Here is a 24,600-nt window from a genome sequence, read left to right as displayed (position 1 = left end):
CAGGTTGGAAATTTACATTTGCCCTCACCCCCATCTCAGCCTCGACAGGCTTATCGAGGGGAGGGAGTTCTCCATTTCCGCTCCAGTTTGTTTCAAGTGCTTCCTGACATCTCCCCTGACCGCCTGGCTCCAACTTTGATGTTCTGCCCCCTCATTCTGGGCTCTCCCACCCTTTCCAAACCCATCATCTTAAACCCCTCGATCAGAACACCCCTTAATCTTCGATACTCGAGGGAATACAAGCTCGGCCTGTGGGACCCGTCATCGGAATTTAACCCTCTCAGACCCAGGTCGTTCTGGTGATTCTGCACTGCAATCCTGAAGGGCTCTCTCTCTCTGTTTCTCTCGCTCTATCTCTCTCTCACTCTCTGTGTCTCTCTGTCTCTCTCTCTGTATCTCTGTCTCTCTCTGTCTATCTCTTTCTCTCTCTATCTGTCGCTCTCTCTCTGTCCCTTTCTCTCTCTCTCTCTGTCTCTCTCTATTTCTCTGTCTTTCCCTCTATCTCTCATTCTGTTGCTCTCTCTGACTCTGACTCTCCCTCTCTCTCTTGAACTCTCTCTCTCTGTCTCTCTGTCCTTCTATCTCTCTCTCTATCTCTGCGTCTCTTTCATTTTGACTTTCTTTTCCTGTGTCTCTTTCTGTCTCTCTCTTTCTCGATTCCTCTCTCTATCTCTCTCTCCCTTTCTGTCTCTCTCTGTCTGTCTCAGTCTCTTTCTTTCTCTCTCTGTCTCTCTCATCTCGCTTTCCCTGTTTGGCTCACTTTACATTTCTCTCTCTCTTGCTCTATTTCTCTCACCCTGTCTCTCACTATCTGTCTCACTCTCTGTCTCTGTCTCTCTATCTCTCTCTCCCTTTCCTCTGGTCTCCATTATACACCCCACTCTATAAGTATTTGCGATGCCATGACATACAAGGGTATGGGCCTAGTGCTGGAAAATGGGATTAGAATAGTTCGGTACTTGTTTGACCGACACAGACTGGATGGGCCGAAGGGCCTTTTTCTGTGCTGTAGAACTCTATGACTCTGTGACACATCAATTGCCTCTCCATAACCCCTCTCTCAACCCAACACAAACCTTTGCCTCAACTGTCTCATCACATCCCTCTCTCTCTCTCTCTCTCTCCATCCTTCAGGATGAGACATTAAACCTGCGTCCATCCCCTCAGTTGGACATAAAATATCCCCCAGCCCCTATTGGAAGGAAAGCGGGTTGGTGGGGGTGGGTGGGGTTTGGGGGGAAGTGTTCTCCCCGGTGTCCTGGGCCCGAAACGTATCCCTCAGCCAACAGCACGAAAAGGAACAGATGACCTGGGTCATCGAGTGACATCGGCTGCTCGTGGGATCTTCCTCTGCGCAAAATGGCCATCTCTTTCCCTACAAGAGTGACCCCACCTGCAAAGGTGCTTCATTGGCTGCGAGGCACTTGGAGGTGTCTGCTGGTGGTGAATGGCGCTATATAAACGCACGTCTTTCTTTCGCTACGGTCAGTCTTTCCTTGTCTCTATCTCTCTCTCCTTTCGATAAGGGGGGAAGTGGATAAATACTGGAAGGGGAACAACGTGCAGGGTTATGGGGGAGAGAAAGAGCCAGTGGGGTCGAGGGGGAAGAGTGTGGGGCTCATTGGACAGCTCTTTCAAAAAGACAGCACATGCAAGAACGGCTGAATGGCCTCCTCTTAAGCTGTGTGGTTCTGTGTACGAACGCCTCCACCTCTCCCTCCCCCACCCGCGTTCAACCTGCCCACCTCCTCAACATGAGATTTTGAAAACAAAGCTGCCTGTCTGCTGTTGAGCCTCTGTCAGATCGTTGCTGTTTTGTTGACCAGCAGGGAGCAGCGTTTGCCATAATTTCATACTGGGCCATCCACAGGAGGCCATTCAGCCCCGTCGAGGGTCAACGGCCTGAAAAGTCCTCCTCCAGTTCCTCTGTAACAGGCTTCAGAGTGGCTGAATGAGCCTCCTCTTCTTCCTGTGTTACTGACTCGAGAGGGTCTGAATGGCCTTCTCCTGTTCCTGTGTAAGTTCGAGAGAGGGGATGAATGGCCTCCTCTTGTTCCTGTGTAACATACTCGAGAGGGACTGAAAGGCCTCCTCCTGTTCCTGTGTAACAGGCTCGAGGGAGGTTTTGAATGGCCTCTTTCTGTTCCTGTTTGCAGAGACATGTACACACACAATATACTACTGACTGAAACAATGTTTAATTTTATTGAGTACACACAAAACATCATAAATACGCAGCTAGTTTCGACAGCGCGATTTAAAGGCAGTCTCATGCCGCGATTCACAAGAGGGTTTCACGTTGAACCACGAACATGATATCAGCGGCACCATCTACGGCCTGGACACAATACACGAGTATTTACAGACCAGGGTGGGCCCAGCTGCTTCCAGAATTTCCCCGGATCCTCACTCAACCTTGGGCCTCCCCTGGTGCTCTCCCAAAGGCACTGGCATGGTCAAAGCCTCTCAGGTGCCATCCCCCACCCTCAACCCCACTAACTACCCCTCAGCTATTCGCCCACATCATGCATCACAAAGCAATCGAACGACTGTGCGTTACTTTCCCCTTAAATCCATGCTTCTTCCCTTCTCAGTGTGCATGAGAATGTCGGGTGGGGGTTGGGAGGGGAGTGAGGGAGGAATCTCTCAATGCCACACCCAACACCCCCTCTTGGAAAGTGCCAGATCTTAAAGCTCGCAGGTGTCTTTAAGGCGAGAATGGAGAGATATTGTGGCTGCTCATGGAAATCACTGTCGAAGGGTCAGTGCTGAGGGAGAGCCGCACTGTCAGAGGATCTGTGCTGAGGGACAACCACACTGTTGGAGGGTCAGTGCTGAGGGAGGGCCACACTGTCGGTGGGTCAGTGCTGAGGGAGCACCACACTGTAGGACGGTCAGTGCTGAGGGAGAGCCGCACGGTCGGTGGGTCAGAGCAGAGGGAGAGCAGTACTGTCGGAGGCGCCGCCTTTCAGGATGAACAAGGGCGACGAACACAGGGTGTGCAGTTTGAGTTCTCTCCGGCCCTGGGGAAAATGTTCACTGACCAGCCAGCCACTGCTGACAGAGCGATCAGACGAGGTCCCCATCAGTCTTAAAAGTTCCTCCTCCATTCTCACGGTGACGAGTAACAGACTGTGTTCATGCCCAGTCTGTCTGCTCCCTACTGTCTCTCCTGGCTGGTGCTACACTCGGAGTCTTCCCCCGGGCTCCAGAGGCCCACGGCTTTCGGTCTGGTGATGTCCCGCTGCACCCACGGGTGGCACAGTATCTGGTCGAGGGTGGGCCGTTCGGAGGGTTGCATGGAGAGGCACCATCGTATCAGCTCCTCGCACTCTGCAGGGGGAAGCACAAGATAGTCCGTTAAAAATTGCATCGCAGGGAAGAAATGAATGTGAGAAAGAGAGAGAGAGACTGCAGAAGGCGGTGGAGCAGAGGGATCTGGGTGTCCTGGTACATGAATCTCAAAAAGTTGGTACGCAGATGCAGCGAGTGATTAGGAAGCCAAATGGAAAGTTGTCCTTTATCGCGAGGACGGGATGGAGTATAAAAGTGGGGAAGTCTTTCTACAACTGGACAAAGCGTTGGTGAGGCCTCTCCTGGGCACTGTGGACAGTTCTGGTCTCCTTACTTAAGGAGGGACAGACTTGCATTGGAAGCCGTTCAGAGAAGTTTCACTCGGCTGATTCCTGGGACGAAGGGGATTTGTCTGATGGGGAAAGGTTGAGCAGGTTGGGGCCTCTACACATTGGAGTTTAGAAGAATGAGAGGTGATCTTATTGAAACATGTCCGATTCTGAGGGGAGGGGGTTTGACAGGGTGGATGCTGAGGGGATGTTTCCCCCCCTCAAGGGGGGGAATGTAGAATGAGGGGAGGGGGCAAAGTTTCAGAATGAGGGGTCTCCCATTGAAGACGGAGATGAGGAGGAATTTCTTGTCTCAGAGGGTGGTCAGTCTGTGGAATTCTCTCCCCCCCCTCCCCCTGAGAGCAGTGGGGGCCGGGTCAGTGAATATATTCAAGGCCGAGTGAGACAGATTTCTGATCGGCGATGGGAGTCGAGGGTTATGAGGGAGACGGACAGGGAAGTGGAGTTGTGGAGCAATCGGATCAGATGCCATTGTATTGAATGGGGGAGCAGGATCGAGGGGCTGAATGTCCTCCTCCTGCCGCTGCTTCTTGAGATCTTAGGAAAGGAGACAGTGAAGGATGTTTTTTAAAAAATAAATCCCCTCTCTCCACCCCGTCTGCCACTTACCCTTGGAGATGCTGCAGGGCAGCTGGATCTCGCCAGCCAGGATTTCCACATCTTCCTTGAAGGGGATATCACCACAGACCATGTCGCAGAGCAAGACCCCGAGGGACCAGGCGGTAGCGGAGAGGGCATGGTAGCGCCCTTTGCTGATGTACTCTGGTGGGTTGAACACTCTGGTGCCTGAGCATTTCCATCAGAAAGAGAGGGAAATAGAGAGAGAGAGAGGGACAAGATTAAAACCAGACAACATTCACTGTGAGACTATTTACCCCACCCAGCATTGCTTTGGGGTTTAATGCCCCGATGCCCCCAAATTACCCACACCTGATGCTCGCCCCCTGCCTTATACCCCCAGCCCAGTGCTAGTACCGAGGGAGCACTGCACTGTCGAACGGTCAGTGCTGAGGGAGCGCCGCACTGTTGGAGGGTCAGCGTTGAGGGAGCGCCGCACTGTGGGAGGGTCAGCGCTGAGGGAGCGCCGCACTGTCGGAGGGTCAGTGCTGAGGGAGCTCCGCATTGTCGGATGGTCAGTGCCGAGGGAGCGCCGCACTGTTGGAGGCTCAGTATTGCGGGAGCGCCGCACTTTTGGAGGGTCAGAATTGAGGGAGCGCCGCACTTTTCATCGGTCAATGCTGAGGGATCTCCACACTGTTGGAGGGACAGTGCTGAGGGAGAATCACACTGCCGGAGAGTCAGTTCTGAGACTCACTGTGGGAGGGAATTGGTGCCCGCGCAACAATCTGGGATCCCTGGTGGCAGAAAGAGAAAGGGGGAGCCGCTGTGCCCCCAGCTGCTTCCGGGATGCCCCCAGGGAGCGGCCGGGCTGAGATAGGGCACTCACCACCGACATCGGTGTAGGCGGTGTCACGCAGCAGGGCTGCTGAGCCGAAGTCGATGAGCTTGAGCTCGCCGGTGCGCAGGTCGACCAGAAGGTTCTCGCTCTTGACGTCCCGGTGCGCGACCCCACAGGCATGGCAGTGCCGCAGTGCCTCCACCGCCTGGCGGAAGAAGGAGCAGGAGCACTCCTCGCCCAGCGGGCCCTGCTCGCCGATGAGGTCGAAGAGGTCCTAGGCTCTGGGCGGGCGCTCCATCACCAGCAGGAAGTCGTTCGGCCTGGAGAACCAGTCCAGCAGGCGAATCACACCTCGGTGCTCCGGCAAAGACACCTTCCTCATCAGGATGATCTCCAGGGGCACGCGGCGGTCATTCTGCAAACAGAGGGCACAAGGATGGAAGAATTCAGAACATGGACAGCAGGCAACAAGTTCACAAAGAGTGGGTGACAAGGAGTTGGGGGTGAGAGGAGGCAAGTTTGGGGAGATGGAGTTTGGGGTGGGAAGAGGCTGGTTTGGGCGGAGATGGACTTGTGGTTGGGTAGGGGATGGGAAGATGCTGGTTTGAGGAGATGTAGTTGGGGAAGGGTAGGGGGTGGGAAGAGGCTGGTTTGGGGGAGATGGAGTTGGGGGTTGGAAGAGGCTGGTTTAGGGGAGATGGAGTTGGGGGTTGTAAGTGGCTGGTTTAGGGGAGATGGAGTTGGGGGTGGGAAGAGGCTGGTTTGGGGGACATGGAGTTGGCGGTGTGAAGAGGCTGGTTTGGAGGGATGGAGTTGGGGATGGGTAGGGGGTGGAAAGAGGCTGGTTTGGGGGAGATGGAATTGGTGGTGTATAGGGTCTGGGAAGAGGCTGGTTTGGGGGAGATGGAGTTGGGGGTGGGTAGGGTTTGGGAAGAGGCTGGTTTGGGGGAGAAGGAGTTGGGGGAGTGTAGCGGTTGGGAAGAGGCTGGTTTGGGGGGAACACAAGTTGAGAATGAAGTTCTATCTAAAAAAAAACTCACTTGTGGGGCGACCCCTGGTGGCGAGCTCACCTTAACAATTTTCTGTTGCCATGTGTCAGTTTCCTGGGTTTTTCCCTCTAAACTGATGTCACGGAGGGACAGCAAAATAACCATTATCTCAAAGGCAATGAGATCTAGGGTTGTAATAAATATATCACAGAATGAAGATTGAAAAGAAAGCCTTCGTCATTTTTCATTGAATTGCGAACAAGAACCAGCTCCTCTGCACAAACACACTCACACTCACTCTCACACCCACCCTCCAATATACACACACTCAGACACACTCTCTCACACTCAGACACACACTTACAGACACTCAGACACACTCGCACATTCAGAGTTACTTGCTCACACTCAGGTACACACGCACACTCTCACTTTCAGACTTATTCACACACACACTCAGACAGATTCTTACACACTCTCCCATTCAGAGTAACTCGCAAAGACACTCTGACACACTCGCACATTCAGAGTTACTTGTACACACTCAGACACATTCGCACATTCAGAGAAACTTGCTCACACTCAGGTACACTCGCACACTCTCACATTCAGACTTACACACACACTCAGACACACCCGCACACACACTCACATTCAGGGGAGTTACTCATACACACACTCAGACACACTCGCACATTCAGAGTCACTTGCACACACTCAGACACACTTGCACACTCTCACATTCATACTTACTCACGCATAATCAGAAGCACTCGTACACACTCTCACATTCAGAGTTGTTCGCACACACTCAGAAAAACTCGCACATTCAGAGTTTCTTGTACATACTCAGACACACTCGCACACACACTCAAGAGTTATTCACACACACTCAGACACAATCGCAAATACAGAGTTTCTTGGACACACTCAGACACACTCGCACACACACTCAGAGTTATTCACACACACTCAGACTCTCGCACACTGTCACATTCAGAGTTACTCACACACACACTCACACACACTCTCACATATTCTCAAACTCAGACAAAGTTGCACACATTCTCACACTTCCACACACTCGCACACTCACACGCACACTTTGCACACTCTCAGATGCGCACTCGCACACACTCAGACAGAGACACGTTCACAATTCTTATTTAATAAAATTTAAACTCACCAGACAACCCCAATCCGCCACTTTCTTCCTGGGCACGTTTTTTACCGCCACCTGTGACAGAAACAGGATCCCAATTCATTCAAACCAGCTGACTTTAAACACTACAACGATATTGATATATTTTAAGTAAAGTTTCATACTGAGTTAACACACACCTTGTCTCCCTCCCCCCTATAGAAACATCAGCAACACCTGCAGGTGTAAACATTGATTCCTGGGAATTATTTTGGATCTTCACTCCCCCCGCGACCCCCGGAATGTTGTAATGTTGTGCTCGCGTTTTATAATTTATTGCACTAATAACGGAAGCTTCTAGATAGCAGTGTGTCTCTGTGTATGCCTGTGTGTGTGTGTCTGAGTGTGTGTTTGTGTGTGTGCGTGTTTGGCTGTGCATGACTGTGAGGATCTCTGTGTGAGTGAGTGAATGTGTCTATGTGTCTGTTTGTGTGCATGTTTTTGTGAGTGTCTGTGTGAATGTTTTTGTGTGTGTGTGTCTCTGAGTGTGTGTGTTTGTGTTTGTGTGTGTCTGAGTGTGTGTTTGTGCGTGTCTGTGTGTGTCTCTGTATGTGTCTGGGTGTGTGTGCGTGTTTGTTTGTGTCTGAGTGTGTGTGTGTGTTTGTGTGTCTCTGAGTGTGTTTGTGTGTGTCTGAGTGTGTCTCTGTGTGTGTGTGTGTGTGTGTGCGTTTGTGTCTGAGTGTGTGTGTGTCTATATATCGATGTGCTTATTTCATTAATGCCCTCCCTTTTCCCTCCGCTCTCACCGGAGCTCCATCGGAGATCCTCACAGCCAAGTAAACAGTTCCGAAGCCGCCGCTGCCCAGTTTATTGCCCACACTGTACAGATCCTTGAAGCTTTCTCTCTTCTTCCTCTTTTTCACTGCAGGACCTGTGGCAGAGAGAGAAAGAGAGAGAATTACACTCCATCCAATGATCCTAGCCTTAATTTAAGAAAATTATGACAGACAGAGAGAATGAGAGAGAGAGAGAAAGAGAGAGAGAGAGACAGAGAGAAAGAGAGACAGAGAGATAGAGAGAAAGAAAGAGAGAGAGAGACTGAGAGAAAGACAGAGAGAAAGAAAGAGAGAGAGAGAGAAAGAAAGAGAGACAGAGAGAAAGAAAGAGAGACAGAGAGAGGGCTAGAGAAACAGAACAAGAGAGAGAGCGAGACAGCAGTGAGACACAGAAAGAGAGACACAGACACACAAACATCACATCAGACTGAAATGGTTCTTATTGACAAATACTCTCGACCCTTCCCAGCCCACTAAACTCAAGCGAGAATTAATGAGTTTGCCCATTGCCTCTCTCTCTCACTCACATGTGTTTCTGTCACCCATTCTCTCTCCGTCTCTGTCTAACATATTTTTGTGTGTCTGTGTCTCTCTTTCTGTGTCTCACTGCTCTCTCGCTCTCTCTCTCGTTCTGTGTCTCTAGCTCTCTCTGCGTCTCTCTTTCCTTCTCTCTGTCTCTCTCTCTTTCTCTCTCTGTCTCTCTCTCTCTTTCTTTCAGTCTCTCTCTCTCTTTCTCTCAGTCTCTCTCTCTCTCTCTCAGTCTCTCTCTCTTTCTTTCTCTCTGTGTCTCTCTCTCTCCGTGTCTCTTTCTCTCACCGTGTCTCTGTGTGTGTGTGAGTGTCTCTCTCTGTCTTTCTCTCTCTCTCTGTCTCTCTTTTCATTCTTTCTCTCCCTTTCCCTCTCCCTCTTCGACTTAATCTGCAATCGGCCGCCTCCAGTCCGTTCACCGGCGCATCGTGTGCACTCTTTTAAAGGGAATTTTTGGGTTGGGGAGGTGGTCGGGACTCCTGCTTGAAGGGGGTGCCAATATGTTGGATTCCTCTTCCATCTCCCTGTCTGTTCCGTTAGACGAATTGGTTCCCACTGAAACTTGCTCTTGTGTTGAAATGAATATGTTATTACCAAAGACCCATCGAACCAAACCTCTCTCTCTCTCTCCATCCGTCTCTGCCCCCTCCGCCCCAGTCCAACTCTGTGCCTGTCTCTCTCTCTCTCTCAGTTTCTGTCTCTGCATCCCACTGGCTCTCGAGAACTCCTGCTCACTCCCCTTCTCCCCAAACACCAACTTCTGGGGAGCGGGGGGGTGGGGGGGGTGGGGGGGGGGGGGCGGGGGTGTGGGAGGTGGGGTAAAGACACTGCGCGGACACTCGGGGAACTCACGTTGTTAAAAAAAACTTCATACCTGGGTGCGATTCCTCGGCCGGTGTGTGACTGCACACAGTCCCGGACTTGGTATACAGCATGGCTCTGCGGGGGACGCTGCTGTTAGGATTCCTCTGGGCAGAGAAAGATAGTCTCGTAATCGTTTACAAAATGTTTCTTTTGAAAGGACGAATTTTGTGCTTCAAGGGGTTCACAGGCAGAGCAGAAGTTGAGTCTTTTGCCCCTTTCCCTGGTTGCTGTTGGTTACAAGGCGGTGTGTCAATTTCACCTCGAATGTATCAGTGTTCCAGCGAAGGCTGGAAATCCACAACCAAAACCCCAAAAAATACCTGGAAAAACTCAGCAGGTCTGGCAGCATCTGCGGGGAGGGGCACAGTTCACCTTTCAACTCCCTGTGACTCATGACCAGAACTAAGCGAAAGCAAAGGACGGTTGCAATATAAACTGGTTTAAGGGGCAGGGGGAGGGGACAATTAGAGCTGGATCGAGGGTCAGTGATAGGTGGGGGGAGACAAAAGATGTCACAGACAAAAGGAGAAAGAGGTGTTGATGGTGGTGAAATTGGCGAAGAAATGTGCTAATGGGGACATTAAGGGTAGAAAGCAGATAGACCAATGGATGGAAACACATTTAAAAATAATGGGAATAGGTGGGAATAGAAACATATTTATAAATTATTGGAAAAGAGCGGGTGGGGATGGAGGAGAGAGTTTGTGATCTAAAAGTGTTGAACTCAATATTCAGTCTGAAAGGCTGTAAAATACCTAGTCGGTAGATAAGGTGCTGTTCCTCCAGATTGCGTTGAGAAATAAAACAATTGATGTTGCTCTCACTCTTTCTCTCTCTCTCTCTCACTCTCTGTCCTTCTATCTCTCCTTCTATTTCTGCATCTCTTTCTTTTTATCTCTCTTTTCCAGTGTCTCAGGTGGACATAAAAGATCTCCTGGCCCCTATTGGAAGGAAAGCGGGCTGGCGGGGGTTGGGGTGGGGGTTGTGGGGAAGAGTTCTCCCCGGTGTCCTGGGCCCGAAACGTATCCCTCAGTCAACACCACGAAAAGGCACAGATGACCTGGGTCATTGTGTGACATCAGCTGCTCGTGGGATCTTCCTCTGCACAAAATGGCGATCCCTTTCCCTGTAAGAGTGACCCCACCTGCAAAGGTGTTTCATTTTCTGCGAGGCTCTTGGAGGTTTCTGCTGGTCGGGAAAGGCGCTATATAAAGGCACGTCTTTCTTTCGCTACGGTCTGTATTCCCTTGTCTCTCTCTCTCTCGTTCTCTTCGATAAGGGGGGAATTGGATAAATACCGGAAGGGCAAAAACGTGCAGGGTTATGGGGGAGTGGAAGTGCTGGTGGGGTCGGTGGATGAAGAGTGTGGGGCTAAATGGACAGCTCTTTCAAAGAGCCAGCACATGTATAATGGGCTGAATGGCCTCCTCTTGAGATGCGTCATTCTGTGATTGTACGAATGCCTCCGCCGTCAAAGGCTCCGCACCCCCCTCCTCCACCCCCGTTCAACCTTCCCAACCCCCAACATGAGTTTATGAAACTGAACCTGCCTGACTGCTGTTGAGCCTCGGTCAGGTCGTCGAGGTTTTGTTGACCAGCAGGTGGCAGCATTTGCCACAATTTCATATTGGGCCATCCACAGGAGGAGGCCATTCAGCCCTTCGAGGCACAAGGGCTTGCATAAGCCTCCTATTGTTCCTGTTTAAAAGGCTCGAGACAGACGCTGAATGGGCCTCATCCTGTTCCTGTGTAACAGTTTCGAGAGAGGGGCTGAATGGCCTCCTCCTGTTCTTGTTTGCAGACATGTACACACACACACACACACAATATACCCCTGACTGAAACAATGTTTAATTTTATTGAGTACACACAAAACATCATAAATAAGCAGGTAGTGTCTCTGGCATCAGCTCGATGGGCCGAATGGCCTGTTATTCTCTAACGAATGTTGGTTCGCTAACCGACACCGCGATTTAAAGACAGTTTCGTGCCGCGATTCACAAGAGGGTTTCACGTTGAACCACGAACATGATATCAGCGGCACCCTCTACAGCCTGGACACAATACATGAGTATTTACAGACCAGGGTGGGCCCAGCTTCTTCCAGAATTTCCCCAGAATGTATCCCCACCTCGGGCCTCTCCTGGTGCTCTCCCGAAGGCACTGGCATGGCCAAAGCTTCTCCAGTGCCATCCCCCCAACCCCCAACCCCACCAACACCCCCTCAGCTATTTGCCCACAGCGTGCATCACAATGCGATCGAATGACTGTGCGTTGCTTTCACCTTAAATCCACGCTTCTTCCCATATCAGTGTGCATGAGGATGTGGGGGCTTGGGGGTGGGAGTGAGGGAGGAATCTCTCAATGCCCCACCCAACACCCCCGCCAGAAAAGTTCCTGGTATGTAAAGCTCGCAAGTGGCCTTAAGGGGAGAATGGAGAGAGATTGCGGCTGCTCATGGAAATCACTGTTGGAGGGTCAGTACTGAGAGAGTGCAGCACTGTCGGATAGTCAGTTCTGAGGGAGTACCTTTGTAACCTGGTAGGCCATTCAGCCCCTCTCATGCCTGTTAGACAGGAACAGGAGGAGGCCATTCTGCCCCTCGAGCCTTCCTCGATTCAACTAGATCACAGCTGATCTGCATCTTAACTCCATCTGCTGCCCTCGGTTCTGTAATCCTCAATCCCCCCCTTAACCAGAAAAATCTCCCAATCTCAGGTTGGAAATTTACAATTGCACTCCACCCCCCCCCATCTCAGCCTCGACAGCCTTATCGGGAGGATGGAGTTCCCCATTTCCACTCTACTTTGTGTCAAGTGCTTCCTGACATCCCCCCTGACCGCCTGGCTCCAACTTTGATGTTCTGTCCCCTCATTCTGGGCTCTCCCACCCCCTCCAAACCCATCATCTTAAACGCCTCGATCAGAACACCCCTTAATCTTCGATACTCGAGGAAATACAAGCTCGGACTATGGGACCCGTCATCAGAATTTAACGCTCTCAGACCCAGGTCCTTCTGGTGATTCTGCGCTGCAATCCTGAAGTGCTCTCTCTCTCTTTCTCTCTCTCTCTGTCTATTTCTATCTCTCTCCCTGTCTATTTCTCTGTCGCTCTCTCTCCATCTCTGTCTCTCTGAGTCTCTCCCTCTTGGTCTCTCTGTGTATCTCTATCTCTCTCTGTTTATCTCCCTCTATCTTTCACTCTCTATCTCTCTCTATCTCTCTCTCTCGCTATCTCTCTCTCTCTCTGTGTGTCTCTCTCTGTGTGTCTCTCTCTCTCTCTCTCTCTCTCTCTATATATATATATATATCTGTCTCTCCCTCTATCTCTTTCTGTTGCTCTCTCTGACTCTCTCTCTCTCTGCCTCTCTCTCTGTCTTTCTATCCCTCTCTCTATCTCTGCGTCTCTATCTCTTTGTCTCTCTTTTCCTGTGTCTCTGCTCTTTGACTTTCTCTGTCCCTCTCTCTATCTCTCTCTCTCACTCTCTGTCCCTTTGTCTGTCTCACTCTCTCTCTTTCTCTCACTCTCTTTCTCTGTTTGCCTCACTCTACCTTTCTATCTCTCACTCTCTTCCTCTCACTCTGCCTGTCTCTGTCTCTGTCTCTCTGTCTCTCTATCTCTCACTCTCCCTTTCCTCTGGCCTCCATTATACACCCCACTCTATAAGTATTTGCGATGCCATGACATACAAGGGTATGGGCCTAGTGCTGGAAAATGGGATTAGAATAGTTCGGTACTTGTTTGACTGACACAGACTGGATGGGCCGAAGGGCCTTTTTCTGTGCTGTGGACCTCTATGACTCTATGACACATCACTTGCCTTTCCATCGTCCTCTCTCAACCCAACACCAACCTTTGCCTCAACTCTCTCATCACATCCCTCTCTCTCTCTCTCTCTCTCTCTTTCTCCATCCTTCAGGATGAGACATTAAACCTGAAGCCTGCGTCCAGCCCCTCAGGTGCACATAAAAGATCGCCCAGCCCCTATTGGAAGGAAAGCTGGCTGGTGGGGGTGGGTGGGGGTTGGGGGAAAGAGTTCTCCCCGGTGTCCTGGGCCCGAAACGTATCCCTCAGCCAACACCACGAAAAGGCACAGATGACCTGGGTCATCGTGTGACATCGGCGGCTCGTGGGATCTTCCTCTGTGCAAAATGTCGGTCTCTTTCCCTACAAGAGTGACCCCACCTGCAAAGGTGCTTCATTGGCTGCGAGGCACTTGGAGGTTTCTGCTGGTGGTGAAAGGCGCTATATAAATGCACGTCTTTCTTTCGTTATGGTCAGTCTTTCCTAGTCTCTCTCTCTCTCTCTCCCTTCAATAACGGGGGGAATTGGATAAATACTGGAAGGGGAAAATTGTGTAGGGTTATGGGGGAGAGAAAGAGCTGGTGGGGTTGGGGGGAAAGAGTGTGGGGTTAATTGGACTGCTCTTTCTAAAAGCCAGCACATGCATGAACGGCTGAATGGCCTCCTCTTAAGCTGTGTGGTTCTGTGTACGAACGCCTCCACCTCTCCCTCCCCCACCCGCGTTCAACCTGCCCGCCTCCCCAACATGAGCTTTTGAAACCGAACCTGCCCGACTGCTGTTGAGACTCTATCAGGTCGTCACCGTTTTGTTGACCAGCAGGGAGCGGCGTTTGCCATAATTTCATATTGGGCCATCCACAGGAGGACATTCAGCTCCTTTGAGGGTCAACGGCCTGAAAAGGCCTCCTCCTGTTCCTTTGTAACAGGCTTCAGAGGGGCTGAATGAGCTTCCTCTTCTTCCTGTGTGACTGACTCGAGAGGGGCTGAAAAGCCTACTCCTGTTCCTTTGTAAGTTTGAGAGAGGGAATGAATGGCCTCCTCTTGTTCCTGTGTAACATTTTCGAGAGGGTCTGAATGGCCTCCTCCTGTTCCTGTGTAACAGGCTCGAGGGAGGTTCTGAATGGCCTCTTGCTGTACCTGCTTACAGAGACATGTACACACACAATATACCACTGACTGAAACACTGTTTAATTTTATTGAGTACACACAAAACATCACAAATAAGCAGCTAGTTTCGACACCGCGATCTAAGGACAGTCTCGTGCCGCGATACACAAGAGAGTTTCACGTTGAACCACGAACATGATATCAGCGGCACCCTCTACAGCCTGGACACAATACACGAGTATTTACAGACCAGGGTGGGCCCAGCTGCTTCCAGAATTTCCCCAGAACCTCACCGAAACTCAGGCCTCCCCTGGCGCTCTCCCAAAGGCACTGGCATGGTCAACGCCTCTCAGGTGCCATCCCCCACACTCAACCCTACCAACTACCCCTCAGCTATTCGCCCACATCGTGCATCACAAAGCAATCGAACGACTGTGCATTACTATCCCCTTAAATCCATGCTTCTTCCCTTATCAGTGTGCATGAGGATGTGGGATGAGGGTTGGGAGGGGAGTGAGGGAGGAATCTCTCCATGCCCCATCCCACACCCCCTCTAGAAAAGTGCCAGGTCTGTAAAGCTCGCAGGTGGCTTTAAGGCAAGAATGGAGAGAGTATGCGGCTGCTCATGGAAATCACTGTTGGAGGGTCAATACTGAGGGAGCTCTGCATTGTCGGAGGGTCAGGGCTAAGCCGCGCTGTATGAGGGTCTATGCTGAGGGAGCACCACACTGTAGGAAGGTCAGTACTGAGGGAGAGCCGCACTGTCGGAGGCGCCGTCTTTAACGATGAAAATGGGAGACGAACACAGGCTGCGCAGTTCGAGTTCGCTCCGGCCCTGGGGCAAATGTTCACTGACCAGCCAGCCACTGCTGACAGAGCGTTCAGGCGAGGTCCCCATCAGTCCTTAAAGTTCCTCCTCCTTCCATACGGTGACAAGCAACAGAGTGTGTTCATGTCCGGTCTGTCTGCTCCCTACTGTCTCTCTTGGCTGGTGCTACACTCGGAGTCTTCCTCCGGGCTCCAGAGGCCCACGGCTTTCGGTCTGGTGATGACATTCTGCACCCATGGGTGGCACAGTATCTGGTCGAGGGTGGGCCGTTCGGAGGGTTGCATGGAGAGGCACCATCGTATCAGCTCCTCGCACTCTGCAGGGGGAAGCGCATGATAGTCCGTTAAAAATTGCATCGCGGGGAAGAAATGAATGTGAGAAAGAGAGAGAGAGAGACTGCAGAAGGTTATGGAGTAGAGGGATCTGGGTTTCCTGGTACATGAATCTCAACAAGTTGGTACGCAGATGCAGCGAGTGATTAGGAAGCCAAATGGAAAGTTGTCCTTTATTGCGAGGGGGGGATGGAGTATAAAAGTGGGGAAGTCTTGCTACAACTGGACAGGGCATTGGTGAGGCCGCTCCTGGGGCACTGTGGACAGTTCTGGTCTCCTTACTTAAGGAGGGACAGACTCGCATTGGAAGCCGTACAGAGAAGGTTCACTCGGCTGATTCCTGGGACAAAGGGGCTTTGTCTGATGGGGAAAGGTTGAGCAGGTTGGGGCCTCTACCCATTGGAGTTTAGAAGAATGAGCGGTGATCTTATTGAAACATGTCAGATTCTAAGGGGAGGGGGTTTGACAGGGTGAATGCTGAGGGGATGTTTCACCCCCTCAAGGGGGGCAATCTAGAATGAGGGGAGGGGGCACATTTTCAGAATGAGGGGTCAGCCATTGAAGACGGAGATGAGGAGGAATTTCTTGTCTCAGTGGGTGGTCAGTCTATGGAATTCTCTCCCCCCCCTCCTCCTGAGAGCAGTGGGGGCCGGGTCACTGAATATATTCAAGGCCCAGTGAGACAGATTTCTGATCGACGAGGGGAGTCGAGGGTTATGAGGGGCACGGACAGGGAAGTGGATTTGTGGAGCAATCGGATCCGATGCCATTTTATTGAATGGGGGAGCAGGATCGAGGGGCTGAATGGTCTCCTCCTGCTGCTGTTTCTTGAGATCTTAGGAAAGGAGACAGTGAAGGATGTTTTTTAAAAAATAAATCCCCTCTCTCCACCCCGTCTGCACTTACTCTTGGAGATGCTGCAGGGCAGCTGGATCTCGCCAGCCAGGATTTCCACATCTTCCTTGAAGGGGATATCACCACAGACCATGACGTAGAGCAAGACCCCGAGGGACCAGGCGGTAGCGGAGAGGGCATGGTAGCGCCCTTCGCTGAAGAACTCTGGTGGGTTGAACACTCTGGTGCCTGAGCATTTCCATCAGAAAGAGAGGGAAATAGAGAGAGAGAGAGGGACAAGATTAAAACCAGACAACATTCACTGTGAGACTATTTACCCCACCCAGCATTGCTTTGGGGTTTAATGACCCGATACCCACAAATTACCCATGCCTGATGCTCGACCCCTGATTTATACCCCCAGCCCAGTGCTAGTACTGAGAGAGCACTGCACTGTCGGAGGGTCAGTGCCGAGGGAGCACTGCACTGTTGGATGGACAGTGCTGAGGGAGTGCTGCACTGTCGAACGGTCAGTGCTGAGGGAGCGTCGCACTGTTGGAGGGTCAGTACTGAGGGAGCGCCTCACAGTCGAACGGTCAGTACTGAGGGAGCATCGCACTGTTGGAGGGTCAGTACTGAGGAAGCGCCGGACAGTCGAACGGTCAGTGCTGATGGAGATTCGCACTGTCGGATGGTCAGTTCTGAGGTGCAGTGTGGTAGGGAATTGGCGCCCGCGCAACAATCTGGGATCCCTGGTGGCAGAAAGAGAAATGGGGTGCCGCTGTACCCCCAGCTGCTTCCGGGATGCCCCCAGGGAGTGGCCGGGCTGAGATAGGGCACTCACCACTGACATCGGTGTAGGCGGTGTCACGCAGCAGGGCTGCCGAGCCGAAGTCGATGAGCTTGAGCTCGCCGGTGCGCAGGTCAACCAGAAGGTTCTCGCTCTTGACGTCCCGGTGCGTGACCCCACAGGCATGGCAGTGCCGCAGTGCCTCCACCGCCTGGCGGAAGAAGGAGCAGGAGGACTCCTCGCACAGCCAGCCCTGCTCGGCGATGAGGTCGAAGAGGTCCTTGGCTCTGGGCGGGCGCTCCATCACCAGCAGGAAGTCGTCCGGCCTGGAGAACCAGTCCAGCAGGTGAATCACACCTCGGTGCTCCGGCAAAGACACCTTCCTCATCAGGATGATCTCCAGGGGCACGCGGTGGTCATTCTGCAAACAGAGGGCACAAGGATAGCAGAATTCAGAACATGGACAGCAAGCAACAAGTTCACAAAGAGTGGGTGACAAGGAGTTGGGGGTGGGAGGTGGCTGGTTTGGGGAGATGGAGTTGAGGGTGGGAAGAGGCTGGTTTGTGGGGAGATGGAGTTGGGGGTGGGTAGGGGGTGGGAAGATGCTGGTTTGGGGAGATGGAGTTGGGGGTTGGTAGGGGGTGGGAAGAGGCTGGTTTGGGGGAAATGGAGTTGGGGGTGTGAAGAGGCTGGTTTTGGGGGAGATGGAGTTGGGGGTTGGAAGAGGCTGGTTTAGGGGAGATGGAGTTGGGGGTGGGAAGAGGCTGGTTTGGGGGAGATGGAGTTGGGGGTGTGAAGAGGTTGGTTTGGAGAGATGGAGTTGGGGATGGGTAGGGGGTGGGAAGGGGCTGGTTTGGGGGAGATGGAATTGGGGGTGTATCGGGTCTGGGAAGCAGCTGGTTTGGGGGAGATGGAGTTGGGGGTGGGTGGGCGGTGGGAAGAGGCTGGTTTGCGGGAGATGGAATTGGGGGTGGGTAGGGTTTGGGAAGAGGCTGGTTTGGGGGAGATGGAATTGGGGGAGTGTAGGGGTTGGGAAGAGGCTGGTTTGTGGGGAACACAAGTTGAGAATGAAGTTCTATCTAAAAAAAAACTCACTTGTGGGGCGACCCCTGGTGGCGAGCTCACCTTAACAATTTTCTGTTGCGATGTGTCAGTTTCCTGGGTTTTTCCCTCTAAACTGATGTCACGGAGGGACAGCAAAATAACCATTATCTCAAAGGCAATGAGATCTAGGGTTGTAATAAATATATCACAGAATGAAGATTGAAAAGAAAGCCTTCGTCATTTTTCATTGAATTGCAAACAAGAACCAGCTCCTCTGCACAAACATACTCACACTCACTCTCACACCCACCCTCCAATATACACACACTCAGACACACTCTCTCACACTCAGACACACACTTACACACACTCAGACACACTCGCACATTCAGAGTTACTTGCTCACACTCAGGTACACACGCACACTCTCACTTTCAGACTTATTCACACACACACTCAGACAGACTCTTACACACTCTCCCATTCAGAGTAACTCGCAAAGACACTCTGACACACTCGCACATTCAGAGTTACTTGTACACACTCAGACACACTCGCACACACACTCACATTCAGAGTTACTCGCACACATTCAGACACATTCGCACATTCATAGAAACTTGCTCACACTCAGGTACACTCGCACACTCTCACATTCAGACTTACACACACTCTCAGACACACTCGCACACACACTCACATTCAGAGGAGTTACTCATACACACACTCAGACACACTCGCACATTCAGAGTCACTTGCACACACTCAGACACACTTGCACACTCTCACATTCATACTTACTCACACACACTCAGAAGCACTCGTACACATTCTCACATTCAGTTGTTCGCACACACTCAGAAAAACTCGCACATTCAGAGTTTCTTGTACACACTCAGACACACTCGCACACACACTCAGAGTTATTCACACACACTCAGACACACTCGCAAATTCAGAGTTTCTTGTACACACTCAGACACACTCGCACACACACTCAGAGTTATTCACACACACTCAGACACACTCGCACACTGTCACATTCAGAGTTACTCGCACACACACTCACACACACTCTCACATATTCTCACACTCAGACACACTTGCACACATTCTCAGACTTCCACACACTCGCATACTCACACGTACACTTTGCACGCACTCAGATGCGCACTCGCACACACTCAGACAGAGAAACGTTCACAAGTCTTATTTAATAAATTTTAAACTCACCAGACGACCCCAATCCGCCACTTTCTTCCTGGGCACGTGTTTAACCGCCACCTGTGACAGAAACAGGATCCCAATTCATTCAAACCAGCTGACTTTAAACACTACAACGATATTGCTATATTTTAAGAAAAGTTTCATACTGAGTTAACACACACCTTGTCTCCCTCCCCCCTATAGAAACATCAGCAACACCTGCAGGTGTAAACATTGATTCCTGGGAATTATTTTTGATCTTCATTCCCCCGCGACCCCTGGAATGTTGTAATGTTGTGCTCGCGTTTTATAATTTATTGCACTAAAAACGGAAGCAGCTAGATGGCAGTGTGTCTCTGTGTATGCCTGTGTGTGTGTGTCTGAGTGTGTGTTTGTGTGTGTGCGTGTTTGGCTGTGCATGACTGTGAGGATCTCTGTGTGAGTGAGTGAATGTGTCTATGTGTCTGTTTGTGTGCATGTTTTTGTGAGTGTCTGTGTGAATGTATTTGTGTGTGTGTGTCTCTGAGTGTGTGTGCGTGTGTTTGTGTGTCTGAGTGTGTGTTTGTGTTTGTGTGTGTCTGAGTGTGTGTTTGTGCGTGTCTGAGTGTGTCTCTGTATGTGTCTGGGTGTGTGTGCATGTTTGTTTGTGTCTGAGTGTGTGTGTGTGTTTATGTGTCTCTGAGTGTGTTTGTGTGTGTCTGAATGTGTCTGAGTGTTTCTCTGTGCGTGTGTGTGTGTGTGTTTGTGTCTGAGTGTGTGTGTGTCTATATATCAATGTGCTTATTTCATTAATGCCCTCCCTTTCCCCTCCTCTCTCACCGGAGCTCCATCGGAGATCCTCACAGCCGAGTAAACAGTTCCGAAGCCGCCGCTGCCCAGTTTATTGCCCACACTGTACAGATCCTTGAAGCTTTCTCTCTTCTTCCTCTTTTTCACTGCAGGACCTGAGGCAGAGAGAGAAAGAGAGAGAATTACATTCCATCCAATGATCCTAGCCTTAGTTTAAGAAAATTATGACAGACAGAGAGAATGAGAGAGAGAGAGAAAGAGAGAGAGAGAGACAGAGAGAAAGAGAGACAGAGAGAGACAGAGAGAAAGAAAGAGAGGGACAGAGGGAAAGAAAGAGACAGAGAGAAGGAAAGAGACGGAGAGAGAGCTAGAGAAACAGAACGAGAGAGAGAGCGAGACAGCAGTGAGACACAGAAAGAGAGACACAGACACACAAACATCACATCAGACCGAAATGGTTCTTAGTGACAAATACTCCCGACCCTTCCCAGCCCACTAAACTCAAGCGAGAATTAATGAGTTTGCCCAATGCCTCTCTCTCTTACTCACATGTGTTTCTGTCACCCATTCTCTCTCCGTCTCTGTCCAACATATTTTTGTGTGTCTGTGTCTCTCTTTCTGTGTCTCACTGCTGTCTCGCTCTCTCTCTCGTTCTGTTTCTCTAGCTCTCTCTGTGTCTCTTTCCTTCTCTCTGTCTCTCTCTCTTTCTCTGTCTCTCTCTCTTTCTTTCAGTCTCTCTCTCTCTTTCTCTCAGTCTCTCTTTCTCTTTCTTTGTCTCTGTGTCTCTCTCTCTCCGTGTCTCTCTCTCTCTCTGTGTGTCTCCGTCTCTCTCTTTCTCTCTCTCTCTGTCTCTCTTTTCATTCTTTCTCTCCCTTTCCCTCTCCCTCTTCGACTTAATCTGCAATCGGCCGCCTCCAGTCCGTTCACCGGCGCATTATGTGCACCCTTTTTAAGGGAATTTTTGGGTTGGGGAGGTGGTCGGGACTCCCTCTTCAAGGGGGGATCCCAATATGTTGGATTCCTCTTCCATCTCCCTGTCTGTTCCGTTAGACAAATTGGTTCCCACTGAAACTTGCTCTTGTGTTGAAATGAATATGTTATTACCAAAGACCCATCGAACCGAAGCTCTCTCTCTCTCTCCATCCGTCTCTGCCCCCTCCGCCCCAGTCCAACTCTGTGCCTGTCTCTCTCTCTCTCTCAGTTTCTGTCTCTGCATCCCACTGGCTCTCGAGAACTCCTGCTCACTCCCCTTCTCCCCAAACACCAACTTCTGGGAAGCGGGGGGGGGGGGGGGGGGGGGGGGGGGTGGGGGGTGGTGGGTGGGGGGGTGGGGGTTTGTGGGATGTGGGGTAAAGACCCTGCGCGGACACTCGGGGAACTCACGTTTGTAAAAAAAAACTTCATACCTGGGTGCGATTCCTCGGCCGGTGTCTGACTGCACACAGTCCCGGACTTGGTATACAGCATGGCTCTGCGGGGGACGCTGCTCTTAAGATTCCTCTGGGCAGAGAAAGATAGTCTCAGAATCGTTTACAAAATGTTTCTTTTTAAAGCAAGAATTTTGTCCTTCAAGGGGTTCACAGGCAGAGCAGAAGTTGAGTCTTTTGCCCCTTTCCCTGGTTGCTGTTGGTTACAAGGCGGTGTGTCAATTTCACCTCGAATGTATCAGTGTTCCAGCGAAGGCTGGAAATCCACAACCAAAACCCCCAAAAATACCTGGAACAACTCAGCAGGTCTGGCAGCATCTGCGGGGAGGGGCACAGTTCACCTTTCGAGTCCCTGTGACTAAGGGAAAGCAGAAGAGGGTTGCAATATAAACTGGTTTAAGGGGCAGGGGGAGGGGACAATTAGAGCTGGATCGAGGGTCAGTGATAGGTGGGGGGAGACAAAAGATGTCACAGACAAAAGGAGAAAGAGGTGTTGATGGTGGTGAAATTGGCGAAGAAATGTGCTAATGGGGACATTAAGGATAGAAAGCAACACGTAGAATGGACAGGTAGACCAATGGATGGAAACACATTTAAAAATATTGGGAATAGGTGGGAATAGAAAAATATTTATAAATTATTGAAAAAGAGGGGGTGGGGATGGAGGAGAGAGTTTGTGATCTAAAATTGTTGAACTCAATATTCAGTCTGAAAGGCTGTAAAATACCTAGTCGGTAGATAAGGTGCTGTTCCTCCAGTTTGCGTTGAGAAATAAAACAATTGATGTTGCTCTCACTCTTTCTCTCTCTCTGACTCTCTGTCCTTCTATCTCTCTCTCTATCTCTGCGTCTCTTTCTTTTTATCTCTCTTTTCCAGTGTCTCAGGTGGACATAAAAGATCTCCTGGCCCCTATTGGAAGGAAAGCGGGCTGGCGGGGGTTGGGGTGGGGGTTGGGGAGAAGAATTATCCCCGGTGTCCTGGGCCCGAAACGTATCCCTCAGCCAACACCACGAAAAGGAACAGATGACCTGGGTCATCGAGTGACATCAGCTGATCGTGGGATCTTCCTCTGCGCAAAATGGCGATCCCTTTCCCTACAAGAGTGACCCCACCTGCAAAGGTGCTTCATTTGCTGCGAGGCTCTTGGAGGTTTCTGCTGGTCGGGAAAGGCGCTATATAAAGGCAAGTCTTTCTTTCGCTACGGTCTGTATTCCCTTGTCTCTCTCTCTCTCTCTCTCGTTCTCTTCGATAAGGGCGGAATTGGATAAATACTGGAAGGGCAAAAACGTGCAGGGTTATGGGGTAGTGGAAGTGCCGTTGGGGTCAGTGAGTGAAGAGTGTGGGGCTAAGTGGACAGCTCTTTCAAAGAGCCAGCACATGTATAATGGGCTGAATGGCCTCCTCTTGAGATGCGTCATTCTGTGATTGTTCGAATGCCTCCGCCGTCAAAGGCTCCGCATTCCCCTCCTCCACCCCCGTTCAACCTGCCCACCCCCAAACATGACTTTATGTAGCTGAAACTGCCTTACTGCTGTTGAGCCACTGTCAGGTCGTAGAGGTCTTGTTGACCAGCAGGTGGCAGCGGTTGCCACAATTATTTTTTGGGCCATCCACAGGAGAAGGCCATTCAGCCCTTCGAGGCTTATGGGCTTGAAAAGGCCTCCTCTTGTTCCTGTTTAAATGGCTCGAGACAGAGGCTGAATGGGCCTCCTCCTGTTCCTGTGGAAGTCTCGGGAGATGGGGCTGAATGGCCTCCTGCTGTTCCTGTGTAACAGGCTTGAGAGAGTGGGCTGAATGGGCCTCATCCTGTTCCTGTGTAACAGTCTCGTTAGAGGGGCTGAATAGCCTCCTCCTGTTCCTTTTTGCAGAGACATGTACACACACACACAATATACCACTGATTGAAACAAAGTTTAATTTTATTGAGTACACACAAAACATCGTAAATATGCAGGTAGTTTCTCTGTCGGAGGGTCAGTGCTGAGAGAGAAGGGTTGTAGTCTGGGAGGCCATTCAGCACATATCAAGCCTGATGGAAAGGAACAGGTGGAGGCCATTCTGCCCCCGAGCCTTCCTCGATTCAACTAGATCACAGCTGGTCTGCATCTTAACTCCATCTGCTGCCCTCGGTTCTGTAATCCTCAATCCCCCCTTTACCCAGAAAAATCTCCCAATTTCAGGTTGGAAATTGACATTTGCCCTCACCCCCATCTCAGCCTCGACAGGCTTATCGAGGGGAGGGAGTTCTCCATTTCCACTCCAGTTTGTTTCAATTGCTTCCTGACCTCTCCCCGACCACCTGGCTCCAACTTTGATGTTCTGCCCCCTCATAATGGGCTCTACCGTCCCCTCCAAACCCATCATCTTAAACCCCTCGATCAGAACACCCCTTAATCTTTGATACTTGAGGGAATACAATCTCGGACTGTGGGACCAATCATCGGAATTTAACCCTCTCAGACCCAGGTCGTTCTGGTGATTCTTCGCTGCAATCCTGAAGGGCTTTGTCTCTCTGTCTCTCTCTCTCTCTGTCTCTCTGTAATTGTCTCTCACTCTCTCTGTCTCTCTGTAATTGTCTCTGTTTCTATCTGTCTCTCACTCTCTCTGTCTCTCTCTCTCTCTGTCCCTCGCTCGCTCTCTGTCTCACTCTCTATCGCTCTCTCTGTCTCTCCCTCTATCTCTCTTTCTGTTGCTCTCTCTGAGTCTCTGACTCTCTCTCTCTCTATCTCTCTGTGTCTCTCTGTCCTTCTATCTCTCTCTCCATCTCTGCATCTCTCTCTTTATGTCTCTCTTTTCCTGTGTTGCTTTCTCTCTGTCTTTCTCGGTCCCTCTCTCTATCTCTCTCTCTCACTTTCTGTCTCTTTGTCTGTCTCACTCTCTCTCTTTCTCTCATTCTCTTTCTCTGTTTGCCTAGCTCTCCCTTTCTCTCTCTCTCGCTTTCTTTCTCTCACTCTGCCTGTCTCACTCTCTGTCTCTGTATCTCTCTCTCTCCCTTTCCTCTGGCCTCCATTATACACCCCACTCTATAAGTATTTG

General features: G+C 50.9%; 1 protein-coding gene and 1 pseudogene across 1 annotated transcript; both read right to left on the bottom strand.

Annotated features, from left to right (window-relative positions):
- Nucleotides 1-11,027, bottom strand: part of LOC121272782 — a 14,774-nt pseudogene extending 3,747 nt beyond the window's left edge.
- Nucleotides 11,028-11,398: 371 nt separating this feature from the next.
- Nucleotides 11,399-23,174, bottom strand: LOC121272780 (serine/threonine-protein kinase pim-3-like). The gene is made up of 9 exons (XM_041179556.1): nt 23,094-23,174; nt 21,544-21,637; nt 20,168-20,292; nt 19,376-19,426; nt 17,153-17,519; nt 16,381-16,557; nt 15,367-15,458; nt 15,076-15,090; nt 11,399-11,455 (listed from the first exon to the last, which is right to left on the bottom strand). Exons 1-9 carry the CDS (start codon nt 23,172-23,174, stop codon nt 11,399-11,401), a joined length of 1,059 nt encoding a protein of 352 aa, XP_041035490.1.
- Between the last annotated feature and the right edge of the window lie 1,426 nt (nt 23,175-24,600).

Source organism: Carcharodon carcharias, chromosome 35 (assembly GCF_017639515.1).
Source record: "Carcharodon carcharias isolate sCarCar2 chromosome 35, sCarCar2.pri, whole genome shotgun sequence".
NCBI classification, from domain to species: Eukaryota; Metazoa; Chordata; class Chondrichthyes; order Lamniformes; family Lamnidae; genus Carcharodon; species Carcharodon carcharias.
Note: the sequence above shows the minus strand (reverse complement) of the source record. Positions and strands in the feature narration are given on the sequence as shown.